Source organism: Asterias amurensis, chromosome 7 (assembly GCF_032118995.1).
Source record: "Asterias amurensis chromosome 7, ASM3211899v1".
NCBI classification, from domain to species: Eukaryota; Metazoa; Echinodermata; class Asteroidea; order Forcipulatida; family Asteriidae; genus Asterias; species Asterias amurensis.
This window is the reverse complement of record NC_092654.1, coordinates 19,854,759-19,880,579: the sequence shown is the minus strand read 5'-3', so window position 1 is coordinate 19,880,579 and position 25,821 is coordinate 19,854,759. Positions and strand designations below refer to the sequence as shown.

The window sequence follows — 25,821 nt, the reverse complement described above, 5'->3', positions numbered from 1 at the left end:
CCTGCAGGCTAACTACAAGATTTTAAGTTTTTTTCTTTCTTTTTTTTTCCGGGATAATGAAAAACGGTTCAACATTGTGTCATGAAGTTATTGACTGCAACCTTTGGCACTTTCCAAATTACTATAATAACAAGGCCTAAAACTGCTTAAAATGGTATGTTGGCTTTGGGTTGACAAAGTTTGACTCCACAACACGGAGGACTGTGTTTGTAGTTCTAGAAAGGATAGGAAGACTACACAATATGGAGAAATATTCTTGCGAATCAGTTTAATTATTTTTTTTAACATCTCTCCAACCACATTTCATAGCAAAAATCTTTCACAGCTAAAAGTGTCCAATCCCAAATGTTGGAGACTACATTATATTTAACATTTAGCACCTATACAGAAATGTGTAGCTCGTTGCCCCTAAATTGCAATAAAATAAACACCTTTCAAATGCTGAGCCAATATTCCATTTAGGCCTATCAGCAAAAGCAGCACCATCGGCGTTGGGCCCTTTTCCTGAGTCTTGCCAATACTGACGTGTTCAGGCATGGGGTGTTTTAATTCATTTCCAACGCGGCTTACCTGCAAAAACGGTCCCACAAAATTTTGCTATCAAGTAGTAAACCACAAGGGAAATGTTTTAAAATTTAGGGTTGAACAAAGACAAATTACTAGCCCCATGTTTGCGGTCTCCTTACTTTACTTCGTCAATTAAGTTTCTGTATTGTAATAAGCTCAGTTGGTCGAGCACCTGCGCTTTAACCCAGAGGTCAAAGGTTCAACTCCCGCTCCGGTATTTGTCTTTGTACAAACACGTTTAGTTGCCAGCAATGATCACGGGGTCCATTGATCTTATTGCCCGAGTATTTCTGATTATTCAACAATTTGCATTGGCTCATAGCCAAGGGATTTTTTTTTTATTCTGTTCAGTACAACCCTGTCGATGAAATTGACGACCCCAATAAAGTATGCGTTTATTTACCCCAACTGAACTGGAGTGAAACAGAGCAAGGTCATACGAATGACAAGTGCGAATGACAGCGATGAGGCAATGGGGAAAGTCCCGGAATCTTTACACAATATACCTGTCATAAACTATTACCCAACTTGGGGATGTCTGAACGATTTGTGGAGATCACCTATTATGATCCATTGGTTGACGAGGGTCACACAATCCCTTGTGGATTACACACGATTCAAGTTTAGGGGGCATACCAACTTTTATCTTGTTTACATAACCACATTATTGACATGTTTCTCAAAATGCTTTATATATGCCAATGCTGCTGTAGGTTTCTGACCAAAGGTTTCTACTACAATTAATTTCATGGGTGATTTACGTACACTTTATAAAATGTAATTCTAAAGACTATGGTACAAGGTATACAGTGTAGTAGTCTATCACAGTTCACTGCGTTGACGTACTACATTCAATCGCTCGCATGAGTCATGTCCAGCATTGATATGCTAATTACGCATTCACGTAAGTATAGTTGGTGACCCCCAGTTGACTGTAAATAAGGGCCAACTTTCATAGAGCAGAAAATATTGCTTTATGTTCTTTGTTTGTTTAACACAAACAAGCATGATACCAGTCACTAATAGTACACATGATATGGTATTTTGGCTGGAACCTTGTTCATGTAAGCATAATGTTGTTCTGCTTAGCTACATTTTGTGCTTAGAGCAGCTGTATGAATTTGTGCCCCGATTTTCTTTTGCAACATCAAATATGTGTGTTGTGGCAAAAGTACGTCAGAGGACTTCAGTGGGAAATCTTATTTTTACAACATAATAAATAATACAAACAATAAAAAGATATTTATATAGCGCCAAATTGCCAAAAAGGCCTTAAAGCGCTAGATACAAAGGTAAAAAGCAATTTCCAAAATACAACATTACAACAGAGGGTTTCCGAAGAAAACAATTTAAAAAGACAATTACAAAAAATGCTGCAGTTTAAGAAAGAAAAAAAAATCTGGACCAGCCAGTGAAAAATTAGATACCTACATCACCATGAGTTACCTACATCACCAACAGATAGATTTTTCCTCTCTTACGCAAGACTACACATACTTTTCGTTTTAATGTTGTTTAAATTTGTATAGGGGACTTTTGCCAACCCGGTATGTTTTTGATGGCTTCTCAAAGGCCTACACAATAAAGGGAGTCAAGTATTTGTACACCACGCCCATCCCATACAGGGTAGAGGATATCCCCAAATGTTCCCATACTACCACTATCTTACACAGAAGTACCCCCCCCCCCCCGCCCTTTCCTCTAAAACCACCTGAAGAATTCCTGAGATTCAATGTACACAATGAAACTAAACCATACCTCATATTTAATAAAGAGGCATTGTATACAAACATACAGTCGGATGTTAGTAAACAAACGAAACCACATAGCATAGCTGTATAGAGCGTGTGAGACGCGTGCCAAGGCTATTTCCTTCCTTTTTAGAGGTGGCATTAAAACACACTTTGTCGTTCCACATCAACAATGGTCAAACCGCATAACTGCCATGCTTGAATTGAAACAGTTTTACCATAAAATGATTTAACTTGTCACAGAGTTCAAAAGGTTGAGGATCGATTACAATAACAATTGTTTATAGTTTTAACTATTAAAAAACAAATGTGCCTATTCTACGTTATGGTCATGTGATGCATGTGATGTAATGGTATGGACAATAAGATTATGAGGCGCCAAGTGTAAACTTATTATTTAACGCAAATATTTACATATAATTCAATTCATTATGTAACATATAATTAATTATTTAAACGTTATATTAACTTTATTTACAAATAATAAATTTTGCATCACACAGTAATGTATAATTGTATTAAAGCTTTGACTATATTTATATAATTCTACACGCCATTTCAGTTCTACACAGTACTTAAAATAAATTTTATAATCCACAAAATTATGTGTAAAGGTAATAATGAAGGTTGTCCGAAATTAATATCTATAATTATAATTACATGAGCAAAATTAATTATTTACATATAAAAACAAATATCCGTCTACATTACTTGTAAATATTGAAATGGCGTGTTACTTTAGATATATATAATATATATTAAATGAAAGCTTTGGTACAAATATTCATGTATTATTCATACAATGTTTATTACTATTGATTAAATAATGAATTATATGTTGTGTAGTGAATTGTGTGTAAATAATTGCGATAACTAATAACTTTAGACTAGGCGCCTCATAGTAGCCTAGTAGAGTACAAACAAGATTGCATAATCGAACTGGAAATTCCTGTAGTTTTAGTTTTAGACACATACGTCATGGGGCTTCCCAAAGCACCAAGTCGGTTTTGCACAATGTGCGGGGACTTCACCATCATAACAACGGTATACCCTGGTGTGTTTTATAAAACCATAATCAGTTGAAGCATTTACACCACACTGTTTACAGATTATCAACCTGCTGCTCCCTAAACACTGGAGATAGATACACTGCTCAGGTAAACTTTCTTTATTGTTCTGCATGAAGGACCCTTCATGGCCAAGAAATGTTGTGTTGTATTTTGAACTGTATATATGGCGATGTTGATTTTGTTTTCTGTCGGCTGTTTTCCATTCAATACAACGCTCACGATTAATGGGTGTTACTGTTACGGGAGCTGTGCATTTGTTGATTACTAATTATGCCAGGGAACTATTACGTAGTTGTTCTCAGTGTAATTACCTTCCTCCGTGACATGGTGTAATTAATTGATCGCCAGTGTAGCCCTCAGACTACATCATGTGCCTGTCATTGTAAATTGACTTGATTGTTTAAATTCACTAGCCATTTATATTCATTGCATTATTGTATACCTCCTATGTCATAGTTAAAAGTGTAGAGACATGAAAACAGAGGCGTGTTATAAAAAGCGTGCATAGATTTTGAAAAACTGTGCCTCAGCCTGAGTACAGGTAGTTCCGTTGTGCCGTGCACACGTGAAAACAATGTAGGGCTTCACAGTTATGATAGTTGTAAACAAACCTGTACCTGTGCCAAAAGAAATATCTCGATTGAGTATCAAACATATTTCGAAGTGAATACAAAGTTGTCAGTCGGATATGGACGTTACTAAAAGACTTCATGCATCATGCACGGTTTGCACACAGTCCGATAATAAAAAGAATGTTTTTCATTATGGAGCTTGGTTTTTATCAGCGTTTAAAGGGTCTATGTACTTTTTCCCTAACACAAAACACGATGTCCACAGATTTACATTAAACTTACACAATTTGAAGATTATGATAGTAGAAAGCTTCCCTTGAAATTTTACTTACTGAGGCGCTGTAGTTTTTGTATGAGAAATGAATAAAACAAGTAATTTCCGTCTCAGTTTTAGCATGTAAGATCGTATTTACCAGTTATGCTATGTTTTTGGTATATTAATACTATAACTGGTTAATGGGATTTAAGTCTAGCTTGAGACGAAAATTATGTTGTGACTTGTTTTACCCATTTCTCAAAAACTACAGAACCTCATTTGAAGGGAAGCTTTCCACTATCATTACCTTCAAACCCTGTAAGTTCAATAAGTCTGTTGACATTTTGGAAAAGTACCCGAATCCTTCAATATGAAGACAATTGGCATAACGTTTGCCGATGGTTTTTTGCTTTGTTGTTTAAATAAGGTTTGTTTGCCTTCATTTTTCTTTTCTTTTTAAATGTGACACAAAATGTTAAATTTCCCGTATGACCGATGTAGTATTTTCCTGCGCCCTACATTTTAACTAATTTCCCCATACATGTAGGTATGAATGTGCTCATAGTAAATCAATGTTTCCAACCTGATACAACCAGACAGCATGTGAACTTGAACGCGCAAGGTCACTTTTGTTTGTGTATTTTATAGCCTATAGATTTGTTGTCATTTTTGTTTGGCTGGTGGGTTTCGGTTTCGTTTTGGGCCTACGTTGTTGTTGTCATTGTTGGGGTCCCCCCCCCCTCCACCCCCCTCTAATATGCCCTCTCTACTTCTATCTCTCTCTCTTCCTTCTTCTCGGTATCTTTAACAATACAATTAACTGTAGGAACAAAAACAACTTAAAGGCAGTGGACACTATTGGTAATTACTCAAAATAATTATTAGCATAAAACCTTAATTGGTAACGTGTAATGGGGAGAGGTTGGTAGTATAAAACCTTGTGAGAAACGGCATCCTCTGAAGCGGAGTAGTTTTCGAGTAAGAAGTAATTTTCCACGAATTTGATTTCGAGAACTCAGATTTAGAGTTTGAGGTCTCGAAACCAAGCATCTGAAAGCACACAACTTCTAGCGACAAGGGTGTTATTTCTTTCATTATTATCTCGCAACTTCGATGACCGATTGAGCTCAAATGTTCACAGCCTTGTTATTTTATGTTTTGAGATACACAAACTGGGAAGACTGGTCTTTGACAATTACCAATAGTGTCCAGTGTCTTTAATGCTACTGACAATAACTTTGAATTAAATGCCGAAATAATACATCCAATAATAATTTCAATATTTTTTAATTTCTCAATGAAATGAACTTGAATTTGGGGGAAATGAGTGGCCTATAGGCTAAGTACATATTGTTTAGGCACCATGACAAAAACGGTTGCTATGTTTCGCATTCGAAAATTGTATCAGTATCGAGGTTCTGTTTTTATAATATCAACAGCTCTCCATTGCTTATTATCAAGCCAGTTTTGTGTGCTAACAATCATTTTAAGTATTACAAAAGTGTATGCCTTTAACAATTGTTTGCAAGGACCTCTGGTATGCGCAGCCATTTTGGCATATGAGTGATAATATCAAATACGGTATAGAAAGGCTCAGGGGCGTCAATCCGTCTTGAAGTGTGGGGGGACATAACATTTGTGTAGGGGAAAATACTGTCAAAGAGTAAACACGCGAGTGTAGACCCTTTACGGCATGGGTCCTGGCCCACTGAAGGGCCCGGGAAAATTTTGCATTCTAGATGCTCTGTGGTGCAATCTTAGGTCAATAAGGGGCATACTGAACGGAACAGAACATCTGTAAAATGTGAGCAGCAGTAGAAACTTTTTGGTTGAAAGCATCTTCAAGTGCGGATCTATGAACCACGTTTTTGGGGAAAATACTGTCAAAGAGTGAGCACGCGAGTGTAGAACCTTTACGGCATGGGTCCGGGCCCGCTGAAGGGCCCGGGAAAATTTTGCATTCTAGATGCTCTATGGTGCAATCTTAGGCCAATAAGAGGCATACAGAACGGAACAGAACATCTGTAAAATGTGAGCAGCAGTAGAAACTTTTTGGTTGAAAGCATCTTCAAGTGCGGATCTATGAACCAAGTTTTGGGGGAAAATACTGTCAAATAGTGAGCACATGAGTGTAGATCCTTTACGGCATGGGTCCGGGCCCGCTCAAGGGCCCGGGAAAATTTTGTATTTTTAGATGCTCTGTGGTGCAATCTTTAGAGCATGCGTGTGAGAAGCCTTTACGGCTCGGGGTGCGGGCCCGGTTAAGGGCCCGGGAAAATGTTGCATTTTAGATGCTCTGTGATGCAATTTAGGGCCAATTTAGAGAGGGGATATTGTGTCATCCTTTGCCCACAGAATTAATGCCCATATAGGGACACAGGGTTTCGTCTTACACAGTGCAAAACTTGGGCTTCATGATAAATGTGGTCAAAAAGGTGGGGGACATTTGATATTGTGTCCCCCACTCTCCAAAAGGTGGGGGGGACCTGTCCCCCTGCCCCCCCCCCCACCTGATTGACGCCCATGGAAAGGCTTGCGGTAACACCATGTAATAACGATACCCCTAATCCTACTTTATGATAAAAAAGAAACTTCATGTTTAGATTTCGCCTTGACACTTTCCTAACAATTACAATAATTTAATTGCAACATAGCTCGACTACTATACATGAACTTTCCCCCCGGAAGTGTGCACCGCATTTCCTGGAAATTTAAGCACCAATGAAACTTACAATTGGTAATAAAACACATAACTTGTAGTAAATCGAAAAGGTATCCCGCCCATCAATTAGAATCAACCCAACTGATGGTGGGTATCAGACAAGTCTACCCAAAACTAATGTCATGGTATTGTATCCACCATAATCTCAAAATGGCTGTAATGCATGCTAAGTTTACATGTAACTATGCCAGGTGGTGAAAACTATGCAACTACCCGGACTTCACCCACACTTGTTTGCGTGCCGACCATTATGCATTGTGACCTTTTACTTATTATGAGCTGTTCCATTTGAGTTTAACCAACCTGGGGACGTTGTATGATTTCTGATGATAAAACTCCATGCAAAGTGGGAATTTCCACTGAATGAAAACACTGGAAATATTGCACAATTTTTAATAGCCAGACAGAAACCTCACTGAATGGTTCTGACGTGGGACATTTACTGGGAAAAAAAATCAGTGAGCATCACTTTCATTTTAAAATCCAGCACTTTATAACTCGTGAACAGCAAAACGACCAGGTCATTCAACGTTTGCTTGAGGCACGCACGCACTACAATAGGTAAGCTGTTGTGATTTGTGTTGCTTATGGAATTGTTGTTTTCAATAGATTGGTATTTTGCTAATATAGTTATGTTTATTGTATTATGAACATCATAGTCACACCATTAGAAAGAAACTTATGTAAAATCCATTTGCAGTTGAAGATTTAATTGATTATTAAAAGCCAAATATTACTAAGGCACTACCAGTTATACCAGCACCATTGTCTGACAAAACTGCCAAGTCGAGAATCAAGTCGAGGGTAAATATTTGGGGTAATTGTGACTTAATTATGTCAAGCAATTTTCACATGTTTTCATAATGGCTGCCATTGTTTGTTACTCTGCTACATGATTTATTAATTTTTCAAAGTTCAAAGTCTGCGATGGCTCCAAAGCCAAATATGTTTCTCATGACATGAAGAACTGTGATTGTTGGTTGGTAAATTACACGGTGCTTCATCAAAGGCAGAATCCCATCAAATAACTGCTATGTGTTTTTGTACGTCATACTTCATGAAAAGTGGACATTTCCACTGAAGAAAATTTTCCACTCATGGAATTTTCCGTTCGAAATTTCCACTGGAAACATTACCTCATATTTTAGCCAGATATGAAGTTCTTTATTCATTGAATGGACCTGACTGACATCGGATTCCGATTCACTGGTAGTTTGACATCATTAGTCAACTCGTCACCGATGTGGTTAGACTGCAGGACTTGCAATCACAAGGTTGTGGGTTCGATTACTAGTAAAGGCTAACTGCTGATTTCACAATGGCTATAATAAGTGTTGTCGTCTAGTTAATGAATCACAATATCTTGATTTGTGAAATTATTCATATAGACGTTAAAACCAATGTTTGTATGGGAGAGAATGGTTGTTGCCAGCTTGGTGTTTATTACCTCTTGTGTGGGAGTTTGCCGAGTTTCATTTTCAGGAAAAATCATCTAAAGGAACAACTTTCGTTTCAGGAGAAGCATTACAGGAATCTATACGTTTGAGACACACACGCACGACAACGTAATTAATATAGGAAAGCAAGTGTGTTCATTAACACCTTTGTTTTTAAACATAGAACTCTTGCAGAAGTTAGGTGTTTTACAAAATGATGTATTCATGAGGCATGAATGTACCTTACATCATTTACATAAAAAAATGTCACTTATAAGTCACTGCAAAATCACTCACTCGACTGACAGTATTTAGGGGCCTACATTTTACCCAGTTCATTTAATTTTAGAGAACAATGGAACTTTGTATAGGTTTTGAAGCGATGTTCGGCCGACCATCGTTTAAACGAGTTTTAATTATTTAACTGGGCCTTGAACGCCCTAAGATCGTCACCCGGTACTCTCGTTTTCCTTGTTTTTTTTCCAGCAGACGCACAATGTTATCTGGTCGATACATTGGTATCAGGGGTTCAGAAGCAAGGTTGTGATTGGACACTCATGTTGTCTAAAGTTATCTGTGCTTTCTTGCGAAATCCCTTTGACACAAAAGCCTCATCTGAACAGTGGGCAAGCCGAGTAAGACTTTGCGGAGTAGCACTAGCACACGGAACTTCACTCGTCCCAAGAGTTTTGTGAATTGGACGGTTGGTTGATATCCATTTTGCTTCTTTGACAACTGAGTCCAAACTGCTCCTATGGATTTTACTGAATTTTGTGCCTTGTGTGATTGTAAAAAAAAAAAGGATAAAACATTTTGCACGCGCGTGCACACACAAACTTCCAGATGCATCGTGTACCGAAATTAATCGTCTAATGTCTGTATTAAAGAAACGGAAAAAGGCCCCAAATACCATTCTGAGCGTGGTCCATCAGAACCATGATCAGAATAAAGATGAAATTGAAGAAGACATTTCACCGTTTGTCCGCAATTCTTTTATTGGACAAACATTGTAATAACATCAAGAAAATTAGGTATATTTTATACCTTGCTGCATGTTTTCTAATGACAGTCAATCAAAAAGTGTGGGGGGACATCTGATATGCTGTTCCCCCACGGATAAGACGCCCTTGGATAAGACTGCCGTTAGTCTTTTTTGAGAGTATGGAAATAAATGTATTGTTGAATTGAATTGAACTATTCCATAAAATCTTACCAAACAAACCTTCATTTTCTCGATAAATACAACATTTACAAACATTGTTATTGCTCTGTCATTTTTACAGACGTCTTTACACGCACACTAGAGCAAAGTGCATCACGATGCATGATGGCCCCGCCGTGGCTGAATGAACACGATGGCGCGCCGCCGTGTTCAGTTAAATTGATGTGAATTCCCATTATGTGATGGGAGACAAGTTAAAGGTTTTCCCCTATAAATAAAACAACGAAATGAACTAAGACTAATCACCACACCCCTCCCAATTTACATACGGATTTTTCCCGGACAAAATTTATATTGTGCAATGCCTTTGATACATAATATGGTTTAAGTAAGAAATGAAATAAATGGGACAGAGCACAATCGACCGTTTTTTGTTAAGCCACCCCACACTCAAGTAAAAAAGAAACGACACAAACTTCTTGCTCGTCTTTGGATTTCCCCCTCCTTTCCCCACCACTGTAGGCTTCCCTATCTACTTCTATCACCCTCTTCGTCCTTCTAAGTCCCTATAATAACACAATGACAATTTTTTAGGAACGAAAACAACCTAATGCTACTGACAATAACTGGATTGAATGGCAAAATATTAAAAAGACATAAGATCCAATAAAAATTGCATCATTTCAAAATTTCTCAGTTAAAGACACTGGAGACTATTGGTGATTGTCAAGGAAAACTCTTCTCATTTGGTACACCCTTGTCACACGAAGTTGTGTGCTTCTAGATGGTTGATTTCGAAACCTCAAATTCTAAAGCTGATGTCTCGAAATCAAATTCGTGGAAAATTACTTCTTTCTCGAAAACCGTTTCACTTCAGAGGGAGCCGTTTCTCACAATGTTCTATACTGTCAACCTCTCCCTTTTACTCGTTACCAAGTAAGGTTTTATGCTAATAATTATTTTGAGTAATTACCAATAGTGTACTTTGGTAGTGTAGGCCTAAGGAAGAATTGTTTGGCACCATGAACATAAAACGGTCGCTTTGTTTTGCAACTGAAAACTGTACGATATGGAGGTTTTATATGTATATGTATCTATGCATCCTTATAATATTTTTGTGAGAAGTTACATCTGACTCAAAAAGTTTCTCACAATGTTTTATACTATCAACACTGCTCCCAATTGCTTGTTACCAATGTACGTTTTTATGCTATTCAATTATTTTGAGCAATTACCAATAGTGTCCAATGGTTTGCATGGACCACTGGTACTATAAACGCGCAGCCATTTTGGCATAATGAGTGATGTTAAAATACTATACTTCTAATCCTAGTTGTGCAAAAGAAAGAGACTTTATCTTCAGCTGTCGCCTTGACGCAGAGAAACACAAACCCCTGCCTAACAATAACAAACATTAGTTGCATGTTATGAACTTTCAACCGTGGAAGCTGGCAACGCATTTCCTGGAAATTTAAGAACTAATGAAACTAACCATACCATTGGTAACAAAACACATGACTTTCAGTATATCGAAAAGGTAACCATTCATAAACTAGAATCAGCCCAAGTGATGGTGGGTATTTGGGGTTTTTGGTGGAACGCCATAGACTGTTTGAGGTAAGGTTTGAGGGTTAGGGAGTGCCCTGTTTGGTCTGGATGTACAACTACAAAGTATACAGCAAAAATCTACCAAACGATAGTGCCATAGCATTGTATCCACCGTAATCTCAAAATGGCTTTTATGCATGCAAAGTTTACATGTACCTATGCCAGGTTGTAACTATGCAACTATTTAATAGAGTTGTGCACTGCTCCAAACCAAACCATAGAAGTGTTGCTTTGTAGTACACGGATTTCACTCATAATCTTTTGCGTGTCGAACATTTGCATTTTGGAACATTCTACTTTATATGAGCCATTCCATTGTGTTTTACCTGTCGGACGCTGTATGATTTCATAATAGCTGTTCACAAATCTCCATGAAAAGTGGGAATTCCCACTGAACAAAATATTGCGTCATTTTTAGCTTGACAGAAACCTCAATGAACGGTTCTGACGTCGGACTTTACTGGACTCAAATTTCTCTGCATCACTTTCATTTTAACAGGACTTAACTCGCGGACAGCAAAAAGACAGAGTCATTCCACGTTTGCTTGAGACACGCACGCACTACAACTTTACTTGACAAAGGTAAGCTGTTGTGAAGTTGTTTTTAATTGAGTTTTTATTTTTATTTGGTGATTGGTTTGATGTTAATAGTATTGTATTATGAACATCATATAGTCACACTATAAGAAAGAAACTGATGTAACATCCATTTGCAGTTGAAGATTTAATTAATTAAGCCAAATAATTCTAAGGCACTACCAGTTATACCAGCACCATTGTCTGACAAAACTGTCAAGGGCGAGAATCACTTTTAAGTGGGGCAGCTAGGGTAAATATTTGGGGTTATCGTGACTTAATTATGTCAAGCAATTTTCACATATTTTCATAATGGCTGCCATTGTTTGTTACTCTGCTATATGATTTATTTATTTTTCAAAGTTCAAAGTCTGCGATGGCTCCAAAGCCAAATACATTTCTCGTGACATGAACTGTGATTGTTGGCAAATTCCACGGTGTTTCGTCAAACGAATAATTCCATCAAATAACTGCTATGCGCTGTACATCTACCACTATAAAAAGTGGAAATTTCCACTGAAGAAATTTTCCACTCATGGAATTTTCCGTTCGAAATTTCCACTGGAAACATTACATCATATTTTAGCCGGATATGAAGTTCTTTATTCATTGAATGGACCTGACTGACATCGGATTCCGATTCACTGGTAATTTGACATCATTAGTCAACACGTCACCGATGTGGTTAGACTGCAGGACTTGCAATCACAAGGTTGTGGGTTCGATTCCTACCAAGCTAACTGCAAGCCGAGTAAGACTTTGCGGAGTAGCACTAGCACACGGAACTTAACTCGTCCCAAGAGTTTTGTGAATTGGACGGTTGGTTGATATCCATTTTGCTTCTTTGACAACTGGGCCCAAACTGCTCCTATGGATTTTACTGAATTTTGTGCCTTTTGTGATTGTAAAAAAAAAAGGTAAAACATTTTGCACGCGCGTGCACACACAAACTTCCAGATGCATCGTGTACCGAAATTATTTATCGTCTAATGTCTGTATTAAAGAAACGGAAATAGGCCCCAAATACCATTCTGAGCGTGGTCCATCAGAACCATGATCAGAATAAAGATGAAGTTGAAGAAGACATTTCACCGTTTGTCCGCAATTCTTTTATTTGAACAAACATTGTAATAATATCAAGAAAATTAGGTATATTTTACACCTTGTTGCATATTTTCTAATGACAGTCAATCAAAAAGTGTGGGGGGACATCTGATATGCTGTTCCCCCAGTCTAAAAAGTGTGTGTGTGGGGGGGGGGACATGTCCCCCCGTCCCCCACCCATCGACGCCCTTGGATAAGACTGCCGTTATTCTTTTTTGAGAGTATGGAAATAAATGTATTCTTGAATTGAATTGAACTATTCCATAAAATCTTACCAAACAAACCTTCATTTTCTCGATAAATACAACATTTACAAACATTGTTATTGCTCAGTCATTTTTACAGACGTCTTTACACGCGCACTAGAGCAAAGTGCACCGCGATCATTTTGAATGATGGCCCCGCCGTGGCTGAATGAACACAACGGCGCGCCGCCGTGTTCAGTTATTTTGATGGGAATTCCCATTATGTGATGGGAGACAACTTACAGGTTTTCCCCTAATAAATAAAACAACGAATTGAACTAATTGGTTAAACACCCCACCCATCCCAATTTACATACGGATTTTTCCCGGACAAAATTTATATTGTGCAATGCCTTTGATACATAATATGGTTTAAGTAAGAAATGAAATAAATGGGACAGAGCACAATCGACCTGGTTTTTTTTTAAGCCACCCCACACTCAAGTAAAAAAAAAAACGACACAAACTTCTTGCTCATCTTTGGATTTCCCCATAGTTGGCACGGGCAGAGTGTTCTCCGTGAAAGCCCATATATAGGCAGCGTGTTTTTATTATTCATGCCACCATCCCACCCTTTTGCAAGTAATTTTATTTCAGGAGATGTTTTCCTTGCGGTGCAGTCCTCGATTCGAGGAATGACATATTATTTTGTACATTTTTACTTGAAGGGAATTCCCAAGTACCTCGATTTCCACGAAACTGTGTTAAGCTTGATTTTGGATCGTCATTTCCCCACTACATTTTGAAGAAACTATACAGACACGTCTGGATGACTTCCAAAAATCTTGGCTCGATTTCGTCCCCGAAACTTGTTGCGCACATCTTTATGCTTACCAGAAATAGGTTAGCCATACAATACCATGCCCGATGTACCACTTGTGACTGGTATCCTGCTCAATTTTGCTAAGCAGAAAATTGTTAAGCAATATTTTCAGTTATTTACTGAGCAGCTCTAAGTGAATTTGGCCCTGCTGTGGTTTTTATGTCCGGGTTCATGCCCACAATCATTAAAGGCAGTGGACACAATTGGTAATAACTCAAAATAATTTTTAGCACAAAAACTTACGTTGTCACAAGCAATGGAGAGTTGTTGATAGTTTAAAACATTATGAGAAACGGCTCCCTCTGAAGTAACGTAGTTTTCGAGAAAGAAGTAATTTTTTCCACAAGTTTGATTTCGAGACCTCAGAATTAAATTTTGAAATCCCGAAATCAAGCATCTTGAAAGCACACAATTTCGTGTGACCACAGTGTTTTTTCTTTCACTATTATCTTGCAATTTCGACGACCGATTGAGCTCAAATTTTCACAGGTTTGTTATTTTATGCATATGTTGAGATACAAGTGAGAAGACTGGTCTTTGACAATATTACCAATAGTGTACAGTGTCTTTAATGTAGTCCCATATTATACACTATACGAAATATCTGTCATAAACTCCTGCTGTAGGATCACTATGAAAGTTGTTTGAGTGTGATTTTATGACATGAAGCAAAAAATGCAACACATTGAAATCGATACAAGGTGAGGTGGCGCAGACCAAGCCAGAAACACCTGGTAAAGCCTCTTGTCTTTGCGATCTGGGCACAATTTAGGTGTGCAAATAAACCCACTAACTCGCTAAGCACAAACAACTTTTGCTTAGCAAAAATGGGTTATCGGCCAGAAAACCATACAGTTACCATCGCTGCGACTGGTCATTTCTTGCGAAGCAGAATGCTGCAAAGCTGCTAGCAACCTTATAAAATTAGGCCCTGGGTGCGACCACAACAGTGAGACATGACATACGTCCCATCCCAAGCCTATATGTTTCTTGCTTTAAGACATTATAGTGTCAAGGGCCTGGAGCCCACGCTCTACTGATCAGAAACACCGGAGCTTGGTGAGCCTCGGCGGTGATTTTTTGTATGTAGACCCTACATCAAAATTACCACTTTCGTAGTGCTTTTCAATTAGGAGTTTTTGTTTTTCTAAATCGATTTTGAAAAGGGGATCCTTAAAAAAGTAACCAGTAACATGTTTTAGAATGGCATTTCTACATCTACAGAAAAAAAAGGCAAACCACACGGCAGTAAATTGTCACTCTCACATGAATTGATTTCTGCATGTCATAATCTGGAATTTATTGACACAAGGTCAAGTCTACATGATCTTTCTGTTTTGATATTGTGAATGAATAATATAATCATGGCCCATTGATCTCGTTCACCTTTGTTGCCTCTCTAATGTCACCTATACTGTCTGGACCTTCAGACAGTTAATTAGTTATGCAGTATGGAGGAATGCGTGGGAGGGTGGATTGCCCCAATAACACGGGACAGTCTCTTGCCAGGTTGGAAATTCCCACGAAAAATTACCGAAAACCGAACAAACACAACAGCTTTGATTTCTGCCTCTCCGATGCCACCTATACTGTTTGGACCTTCAGACAGTTTTGAGGACTGCGTGGGAGGGCGGTCTATCCCAGTTACCGGGGACACTCTCGTGATGTCTCTCGCAATGTTGGAAATCCCCACGAAACAGAAAATAATAACCGAAAACCGAACACACAAAGCTTTCTTGCATCACCATCAAGCTAATCAGCATCATAAGTATTTAAGCAGCATGCAGCGTCAGAGACCAGCTTTCTCCAGAAGACGATCAGGGCATACTGATCGAAACGTCGAGTTGAAACCAACGGTTCTTTTTGAGCCACCACCAACTCATTTAGAGATTATCAATACATGCTGTTATGCAAAGTTTCAAATCCTACAACAGCTTTTTTTGTATACTCCTTGCAGACCCGACTACATTCTCCGTCTGATCAACTTAGTATTCATCGTAGCTGCTTTACTTGGTAAGCCCATTTCTCGGTTATTTTTAATGGGTAAATAAGTTACTAATAACTACGAATAAATGCATATACCATAAGTCATTTTGGTTGGTATAGGCCATTTTGGTTCTATTTTCTCGACTACAAACTTATACAGCTTTATTGTCACATTATTATAAGTGCATTACGTCTAATATGCAATTTCTGTTTGTATGTAGTTGACATTTTGAGCAGTTTCGCTTTTGTTTATTTGGTGTTTGCGTTGTGATTGAATCTTGGGCTTAGGCTTAAAGTCACCTGGAAATAGAATTTCTTTTCTTTCAAACATAAGAGTATATGCTTACGAACAATAAAACAATTTTTTTGTAATTGTTTGTCACGATTTATATGTTTAAAAAATATATAAAGTTGTTTGGGGGGCTGACTCTGCCTACCCCTTTTGTGACGTCAATCGAGGCAGACTTTGCCTGCAATGCGTATAGTAAACACACGTGCAAAGTACATGTACGTCCAAGTCGTGAGTTGGTACATTTCAAAAAGTGTTTTTCTGCATTCAGCAGCAATACACCTGGTCGGCATTGCCGGAAAAAACAATTTTTTTGTGTTTTGTTTCTCTTTCTATAGAACCTTGTGATAAAGATAGTATTTAAAGATATGCATTGGTAATATCTCTTGATTAATGTTGAAATCATGATATTTGATTGACAGATCAAGATGGAGAAAACTGGCACAATTCTTCTGGTCGTGCTGGCTGCACTTTGCGCAGGTAAGTCATTGAATGTTAACCGGAATATTATGACTTTACACTTTGAAGCGCGTAATAACGCCAGTAGAGGGCGCCCTTCAAGCAATCTGGTGGGTTTTTTTTTTTTTACTACTACCCCCATTCACAAACGGGCGTGTGGCTATTGACATGCTCACAATTTGGGGGTCAAATTGCAAACTTCTATTATTAAAAGGGCGTAAATGCCGCGTTGCCTTAATGGGCAACGGGCCTATGTATTACTATTAACACACTGACTTTTCCCAAATGGCACAACCATTTGATAATGACGTGTCGACAGTTACGGTTTGAAAAGAAAGGAGAGAGAAATTGGTTTATTTTTTAGCTATGTTTTCCTAATTTAGGCATTTTTAAAGAGGACAGTCGACATCGACAGTGTGGTAGAAACAGAACGGTGCAGTTCCAGTAATTACAACTGACTCAAATGACGTCAAAGAACAGTTGGCGTAAACAAGACACTCGCACTCCAACATCACATACAATTTGATATGTTATTTCATATTTTGGTTAAAACTGCCAGAGTCCGCTTAGCCTTTTGCCAAGGCAAAGGAAGGGAAGACCACACTTCGCCACTCGACTCGCGCGAGTGGTCTCTCCTTCCATTTTGGATGGCCGCTATATACGAAGCTGTCCACCACGTAGGCCTTGCTTGACGAAAGGCTAGAATCGGCATGGCTCTTTGGCTAAAGTTTTGTTTGTTTGTTTGTTTGTTTGTTTGTTTGTTTGTTTGTTTGTTTGTTTGTTTGTTTGTTTGTGTGTACCACAGGACTCCCAGAGGTCATCGGAAGGATACGTATTATTCCCCCAAGCGGATACGAGATAAACCTGTACTGCCACATCCGTAACCATCAAGGAGAATCAGTCTTCTACCGTGTTATCGACGACAGAAATGTCACGTTATCGCAAGGCTCTAAGTACTTAGTAACGCGATGTAACAAGACAACTAGTCACGTGCACGGAGAAGACTCCGTACTGATCATTACCGAAGCTCAGGAGTCGGATAGTGGAACGTATGGATGCACAGTGAATGTCAAGGGTATCATCGACTGGTCAGTGAGTGACGAGACCAACTTAACAGTACACCCAGGTGAGTCCAACAAGAGACTATTACAACTTAGCCATTCAAGGTTCAATGATTAATGGGACAGAGGGGTGGACCCTCACAAAAAACTTAGGACTATACCTAACAACTAAGGATGAAAGTCTTAGGAGATTTTTAAAAACTTAAGGGTAGTCGAGGTAAGACTTAAGTCTTAACTCTTTGTGAAATCCACCACTTGATACTTTTTATATTATTACTCAAAACGATTGTTGGCATAACAAAAAATGCTTGGTAGCGAGCAATTTTTGAGAAGGAAGTAATTTCTCACTAAATGAGACGTAAAGCCTGAAGCCTTTTCAGGCATCTGAAAGCACCCACATTTTGTGCAGCAAGGAGGTTTTTTTTTCATTATTCTCATGCAACTTCGATGACCAATTCAGTCCAATTTGCACAGATTTGTTGTTGTATACATTATGTTGGGATACATTAAGTGAAAATACCTGTCTTTGACAATTACCAAAGTTGTTGCCACAGTATCAACAAATAAAAGATATCACTCAAGAGCGAACAGTTTAAAGATTACAACTTCACAGTAAAAAAAATCAAGAACTAGATGAAAACAAATAACATGACACTGCAGAACGAACCGTTAGAAAAGCAAAGGCATTTGCATTGAGACACATAAAACCAATTGCGATTCAGAGAACCAAAAGGTCCGTGTGTATCGAGTCGAGCACAAAGTATAATAATAAAATAATAGGTCTCAATGCACAAGCACATTTGAACCTTTTGTCTACATACGTGTACATACATTACATACATGTACATACATTACATACATGTACATACATTACATACATGTACATACATTACATACATGTACATACATTACATACATGTACATACATTACATACATGTACATACATTACATACATGTACATACATTACATACATGTACATACATTACATACATGTACATACATTACATACATGTACATACATTACATACATGTACATACATTACATACATTATCAGCATTTATACCAGGTGCCTATTTCCTAAGGTTACAAAGCATCCACAGAAGATGCGACAAAAAGTCCGAACTCAAAGTCTATAACGGGGTTTGAAGGTGGAGTGTTTCGATCAAATTTATGTATAACAAAAACCCAACAGTAATTATGTCATTCGCTGTATTTGTATGGTCACATTCCAACTGTTAAATAATGTTGTGTTGTAAACCCTTGAATCTGCAGCATACTCAAGGGAAGACCCCAGCCATTCGATGTCACCAACAGCACCAATCAACAAGGGTAAGTAAAGTTATTAAAACTCAACGAAAATCGTTGGCAAAAGAACATTCTTCTCGAATAATGAATGTTGACATTCATTACTGCTTTCTGATGCAAACAACATGACAAAGATGGCGGCAGCACGTTCTTTTTATTGCACTACAGTAGAAAATTGCTACTTCACCACGTCATTTCATTCTATCTTAGGCTGTATGTTGTAAAGCAGTTTGTCCTGACTATTATTATTATTATGTTTAGTTCATCTATCCACCTTCTCTTCTCATAGACTTGATTCAAGTCCCGTTCTCGTGTGAGGGGTTCCTAACCCAACTACACTACAAGCAAACAAGCCATACAGAAGTGCGCGCTTCTCACTAAATGAGACGTAAAGCCTGAAGCCTTTTCAGGCATCTGAAAGCACCCACATTTTGTGCAGCAAGGAGGTTTTTTTTTCATTATTCTCATGCAACTTCGATGACCAATTCAGTCCAATTTGCACAGATTTGTTGTTGTATACATTATGTTGGGATACATTAAGTGAAAATACCTGTCTTTGACAATTACCAAAGTTGTTGCCACAGTATCAACAAATAAAAGATATCACTCAAGAGCGAACAGTTTAAAGATTACAACTTCACAGTAAAAAAAATCAAGAACTAGATGAAAACAAATAACATGACACAGCAGAACGAACCGTTAGAAAAGCAAAGGCATTTGCATTGAGACACATAAAACCAATTGCGATTCAGAGAACCAAAAGGTCCGTGTGTATCGAGTCGAGCACAAAGTATAATAATAAAATAATAGGTCTCAATGCACAAGCACATTTGAACCTTTTGTCTACATACATGTACATACATTACATACATGTACATACATTACATACATGTACATACATTACATACATGTACATACATTACATACATGTACATACATTACATACATGTACATACATTACATACATGTACATACATTACATACATGTACATACATTACATACATGTACATACATTACATACATGTACATACATTACATACATGTACATACATTACATACATGTACATACATTACATACATTATCAGCATTTATACCAGGTGCCTATTTCCTAAGGTTACAAAGCATCCACAGAAGATGCGACAAAAAGTCCGAACTCAAAGTCTATAACGGGGTTTGAAGGTGGAGTGTTTCGATCAAATTTATGTATAACAAAAACCCAACAGTAATTATGTCATTCGCTGTATTTGTATGGTCACATTCCAACTGTTAAATAATGTTGTGTTGTAAACCCTTGAATCTGCAGCATACTCAAGGGAAGACCCCAGCCATTCGATGTCACCAACAGCACCAATCAACAAGGGTAAGTAAAGTTATTAAAACTCAACGAAAATCGTTGGCAAAAGAACATTCTTCTCGAATAATGAATGTTGACATTCATTACTGCTTTCTGATGCAAACAACATGACAAAGATGGCGGCAGCACGTTCTTTTTATTGCACTACAGTAGAAAATTGCTACTTCACCACGTCATTTCATTCTATCTTAGGCTGTATGTTGTAAAGCAGTTTGTCCTGACTATTATTATTATTATGTTTAGTTCATCTATCCACCTTCTCTTCTCATAGACTTGATTCAAGTCCCGTTCTCGTGTGAGGGGTTCCTAACCCAACTACACTACAAGCAAACAAGCCATACAGAAGTGCGCGCTTCTCACTAAATGAGACGTAAAGCCTGAAGCCTTTTCAGGCATCTGAAAGCACCCACATTTTGTGCAGCAAGGAGGTTTTTTTTTCATTATTCTCATGCAACTTCGATGACCAATTCAGTCCAATTTGCACAGATTTGTTGTTGTATACATTATGTTGGGATACATTAAGTGAAAATACCTGTCTTTGACAATTACCAAAGTTGTTGCCACAGTATCAACAAATAAAAGATATCACTCAAGAGCGAACAGTTTAAAGATTACAACTTCACAGTAAAAAAAATCAAGAACTAGATGAAAACAAATAACATGACACAGCAGAACGAACCGTTAGAAAAGCAAAGGCATTTGCATTGAGACACATAAAACCAATTGCGATTCAGAGAACCAAAAGGTCCGTGTGTATCGAGTCGAGCACAAAGTATAATAATAAAATAATAGGTCTCAATGCACAAGCACATTTGAACCTTTTGTCTACATACATGTACATACATTACATACATGTACATACATTACATACATGTACATACATTACATACATGTACATACATTACATACATGTACATACATTACATACATGTACATACATTACATACATGTACATACATTACATACATGTACATACATTACATACATGTACATACATTACATACATGTACATACATTACATACATGTACATACATTACATACATGTACATACATTACATACATGTACATACATTACATACATTATCAGCATTTATACCAGGTGCCTATTTCCTAAGGTTACAAAGCATCCACAGAAGATGCGACAAAAAGTCCGAACTCAAAGTCTATAACGGGGTTTGAAGGTGGAGTGTTTCGATCAAATTTATGTATAACAAAAACCCAACAGTAATTATGTCATTCGCTGTATTTGTATGGTCACATTCCAACTGTTAAATAATGTTGTGTTGTAAACCCTTGAATCTGCAGCATACTCAAGGGAAGACCCCAGCCATTCGATGTCACCAACAGCACCAATCAACAAGGGTAAGTAAAGTTATTAAAACTCAACGAAAATCGTTGGCAAAAGAACATTCTTCTCGAATAATGAATGTTGACATTCATTACTGCTTTCTGATGCAAACAACATGACAAAGATGGCGGCAGCACGTTCTTTTTATTGCACTACAGTAGAAAATTGCTACTTCACCACGTCATTTCATTCTATCTTAGGCTGTATGTTGTAAAGCAGTTTGTCCTGACTATTATTATTATTATGTTTAGTTCATCTATCCACCTTCTCTTCTCATAGACTTGATTCAAGTCCCGTTCTCGTGTGAGGGGTTCCTAACCCAACTACACTACAAGCAAACAAGCCATACAGAAGTGCGCGCTTCGCCGTTAAAATGTGGTACAGGTTGGGGAATCCAGAGCATTACAAAACAATAGTTTTCTGGCGACGGTACGGGATTGGGACTTGAGTCAAGACTATTCTTTTCACTGCAATTTTGGCAGAAAATATTATGCAGCACTTAAAAGTTGAAGCTCGAGAAATATTTTATAATACTCATGAGTTTGGGGAAATGTTATTTTTTTGTACTAATACTAGCCTTTTTTTAAAATATAGAACAAGGTAGTGGTCAACAATCAGATCAGAGCGAGGACAACGAGAAAAGCGGTGGAAACCAAGGCTTAATAGCTGCAGTGGTTTTTCTTTCACTTGTGGTACTGACACTATCAATCGCATTGGCAGTTGTTTCATTGAAGCTGTTTCGCGTACACAAAGATCGTAGCTATGGAACGCCTGACGAACAAGGGTTTGTACACATTTTTTGTTTTAATTTCGTTCAATGCAATTTTGCCCCAAACAAGGCTAAAAGCCACTCTTGGTAAAAGGGGCTACAAGAAGAAAAAATTCAAAGATGTAAACAACTCAGGGGAACTGAAGTTAGGAAATTATATTCCTATTAAAACGATCTAGGATGGACGGAATCATTGTTAAACATGCACCAGGCAAAAGATCTAAAGAGATGCAGTACATAGAATAAAGCTGTTGGAATGATGGGTCTTTGTTCTTCATGTCACCCAAAGCAAGAGTTTATGGGTGAGATTGATTTCTGCAGGATCCCAGGCAAAAAGCATTCCACTTCACTGCAAATCGATAAAGTTCGTTTCATTTACAATTCACTGTCCATTCTCTATCACTTTTCAATTTTTGTTGCCATATTTTCTGTGTACTCTTTTGTTTATAACAATTTCTGGTTTAACTTGTTCTGATAGGGAGGGCGAGGCCGATGGAGTTAACACAACACAGCTGGACACATCTTTTGTTCAGATGACATGAATACCCCCTCCGGAGTAAAGAGAAAGAGGAGGTGAAAAAAAACTCATATCCCTTGTGAGTCTCTCTGTGAACATTGGACACTCTTTCCAGTGACCTATGTGATAGTGTGGCTTGCAGAGGGAAAGTTAAGCTGGTTCACATTATAAGCATTTAGCTGGTGCTTCGATGACGCGAAGTCCTCCAGTAAAAGTCGACAGTGCCCTCTTGTGGTGGAATCGATGTAAGGTGCGGTGCCAGAACAGTGCTATGACTGACATCGGATCAGCTGGGTCACACTTCGAGGCTCGTGAGTTACATACGCCTGAAGCTCACGTCCATAATCACCTCTACATCATTTCACATGGCCTTCATGGTTCTGGAAGATTCGCTGGTAAATCCGACGTACATGTACATAAACCAGATACAGGTGACAAGTCTGGTTATATTTTGCCTACGACTGAACTTAAATCGAGTCGCCTGGTTTTTGTGGCCCGGAAATAATTGAACCCACAACTATAGTCTGTAGTCCGTTGCTACGAAACAACCTCTGTCCCAATGAAACCACTGTATCATAAGGAACAGCAAAAGTGAATGGATTTTGACCTGAATTCGTTCATACTTAATGTTAACCGCAAGTGTAAAATAGTTATTAACCGGTATATACGATGTCTATTCAGCTATAGAAAGGTAGCAGTTAAAATATTAAGATAAACTTTTTCACCAGCGTAAGTGTAAAATAGTCATTAACCGGTATAAACGATGTCTATTCAGCGGTCTATTCTATTAAAATATTAAGATTTGTAAGCGTTTTCACAAGAGGTTGATCTGCTTCCGGAAGGTCACCCCTAGCAAGGGCTCCCTGGAAATGACCCTTGTTTGATCAGGGAGGATACGAGTGTGGTCATCAGGGGAAAGGGAGCACAGCAATGACATCAAGGGCACAAGATTGTCTGCTCAGGGAGAAATGTACAGTAATTTGTATTGTGTTTTTTTTACCAGTATGTATGTGTTTTTATTTAAGATTATCAAGATTAAGTCGCACACAGAGATCCACTACCCATGAGTGAATGTCTTTCAACTTGCGGTGCACAATGTATAGTACTCTCCTCTGAAAGCATAACAAAATTCTTCTGCAGGCAGCAGGTGTTGGGTTATGTAGACTTTACGATTGTGGTGGTGTTGGTTATTGTCAACAACTATGTTGGGCATTATAATTTCAGAGTTTTGAGAAGTATTGTTGACATGGCGTGCAATTTCTATGAGATTGTACGTATTTGAGAGACGGGCGGTAAACATAATAATGGACTTCGTTCCAAGTCTGTGGTGGTCTTTATGTGTACGTCTTTATGATGCTGTATTTTATAAAATAGCGCCCTCTTGGGGAATTAACCCCGACATAATACCTTCAATAACAGAATTGGGAGTTGATTAATTGTTCACGTGTTTTCGCACGTCCAATTGACGCCCCTAAAACTGGACGGAGGCAACCTGATTTGACAGAATCACAAAAGTCTTCAATTTAGTATTCAAATGTAACCGTTGGTAGATGGAACAAGATATTGTACGAACGTGAACATGGTGCACATTGCAAACGAATTAAATTCTGCCGCTGCTTCTGAGTGGTAAATGCAACGTTCAGTTTTAGAGAGGAAAAACCCAAGTCGATTCTAATTTTAATTTTAACGTTCGAGGAAAAATCACTCGACTATTCCATTCAAACCATAGTTCAGACAGTTTTTCGTAAGAATTGGGTATTTATTATGTTTATTTTTCAACATTTTAAGATTTTGTATATATTTTAGCTGCAAGTATAAACAGTGCCTTCTTTTCGAGCACTTTAAATTTCTAGTAAGACCAATGAGACTTAACAGAAAAATGCTCAAGTGATCGTAAACTGTTTGAGACGAGACAAACAGGGGGATAAGACCCCCTAATTGGCCTGCTCTCTTATATCAGTATTGTCATGTAAATTGTCCAAACTCTTGGAACAAAAAATGAAGTCGGTAAACATTGGGGGGGGGGGGGCTGGGGTGAGGGTTGTAGGGTGCAATTCGATCATTCCCATGATGGCTATCGTACACTCTGGGGTAAACTTTGGTTGTTGGTAAACTGGTTCCCAAAGCGCGGGGAGCCATGGATTAGGGGAAGTTCTGAGACCCGGCTGGTCTTGTTTCGTCAGATTGATTGAGACTTTCGGTTTTGTTTGAGCTAATTGTTTATACGGGCAGGTTGATATGAATGTTTTTAAACTCCAATTCTGTATAAAATATTGCTATAACATAATGTATATATTGTATGTTTATATAAATTTACATGTTTTTTCATGTTTGCTGGCAAATAAAATGAAATGAAATGAAATGAAATAAATAATTTAATGAATGAAAATGGGCATGTTGTAAACGCTGTACCTACTATATCCAGAATAGCCCGGTTTATTTATTCAGTCGTGAAAAAATACATTATTTGAACAGACAATAGTAAATCAGCTCATTTATTCCCTTATATTTGTCCAACATAGTGTTTTCTTTAATTAACAACTGTTTTTCATTAATTCATGCAAGTTAATTTAATGATGAGTACATGACTGTGTACTCTCGTTGAATTATTTATAATAAAGTATAATTTTATACGTGGTTGGTACATATAGGGTGCACCCCATCCCACCAAATGAGGAGAAAACAGAGCATCGAGATCATAGTAAATTATTCTATACTAGACAGATTCGAGAACCCCCAAAAAGGGTTTCAGTGTAAAAAAAAAAATGTTGGACAGTAGTGACCTGGGAGTTGTTGACTTCCAACTTGGTGTGTTTTAGATCAAAGGCCCTCAAA

At 37.9% G+C, this 25,821-nt stretch overlaps 1 protein-coding gene across 4 annotated transcripts; it reads left to right on the top strand.

The window, feature by feature from the left end:
- Positions 1 to 3,299: 3,299 nt before the first annotated feature.
- On the top strand, positions 3,300 to 25,504 carry LOC139940094 (uncharacterized). Of its 4 annotated transcripts, none has more exons than XM_071936334.1 (10): positions 3,300 to 3,475; positions 11,644 to 11,726; positions 15,850 to 15,905; positions 16,590 to 16,647; positions 17,432 to 17,752; positions 18,963 to 19,019; positions 20,301 to 20,357; positions 21,658 to 21,714; positions 22,295 to 22,484; positions 22,948 to 25,504. In XM_071936334.1, the coding sequence occupies exons 4-10, from the start codon at positions 16,596 to 16,598 to the stop codon at positions 23,009 to 23,011; spliced, it is 798 nt and encodes a 265-aa protein (XP_071792435.1). In that variant the 5' UTR covers positions 3,300 to 3,475; positions 11,644 to 11,726; positions 15,850 to 15,905; positions 16,590 to 16,595; the 3' UTR covers positions 23,012 to 25,504. The 4 variants fall into 4 exon arrangements, with proteins under 4 accessions (XP_071792435.1, XP_071792438.1, XP_071792437.1 ...); XM_071936335.1 differs by lacking the exon at positions 3,300 to 3,475 and adding an exon at positions 7,200 to 7,499; XM_071936337.1 differs by lacking the exon at positions 18,963 to 19,019 and having other exon boundaries at positions 22,948 to 25,503.
- The last annotated feature ends 317 nt before the right edge of the window (positions 25,505 to 25,821 follow it).

Coding starts and splice junctions, on each gene's coding strand:
- LOC139940094 (XM_071936334.1), top strand. CDS start 16,596: ATGGAGAAAACTGGCACAATTCTTCTGGTCGTGCTGGCTGCACTTTGC. Junction 17,753..18,962: donor CAACTTAACAGTACACCCAG/GTGAGTCCAACA, acceptor TTGAATCTGCAG/CATACTCAAGGGAAGACCCC. Junction 21,715..22,294: donor AACAGCACCAATCAACAAGG/GTAAGTAAAGTT, acceptor TTTAAAATATAG/AACAAGGTAGTGGTCAACAA.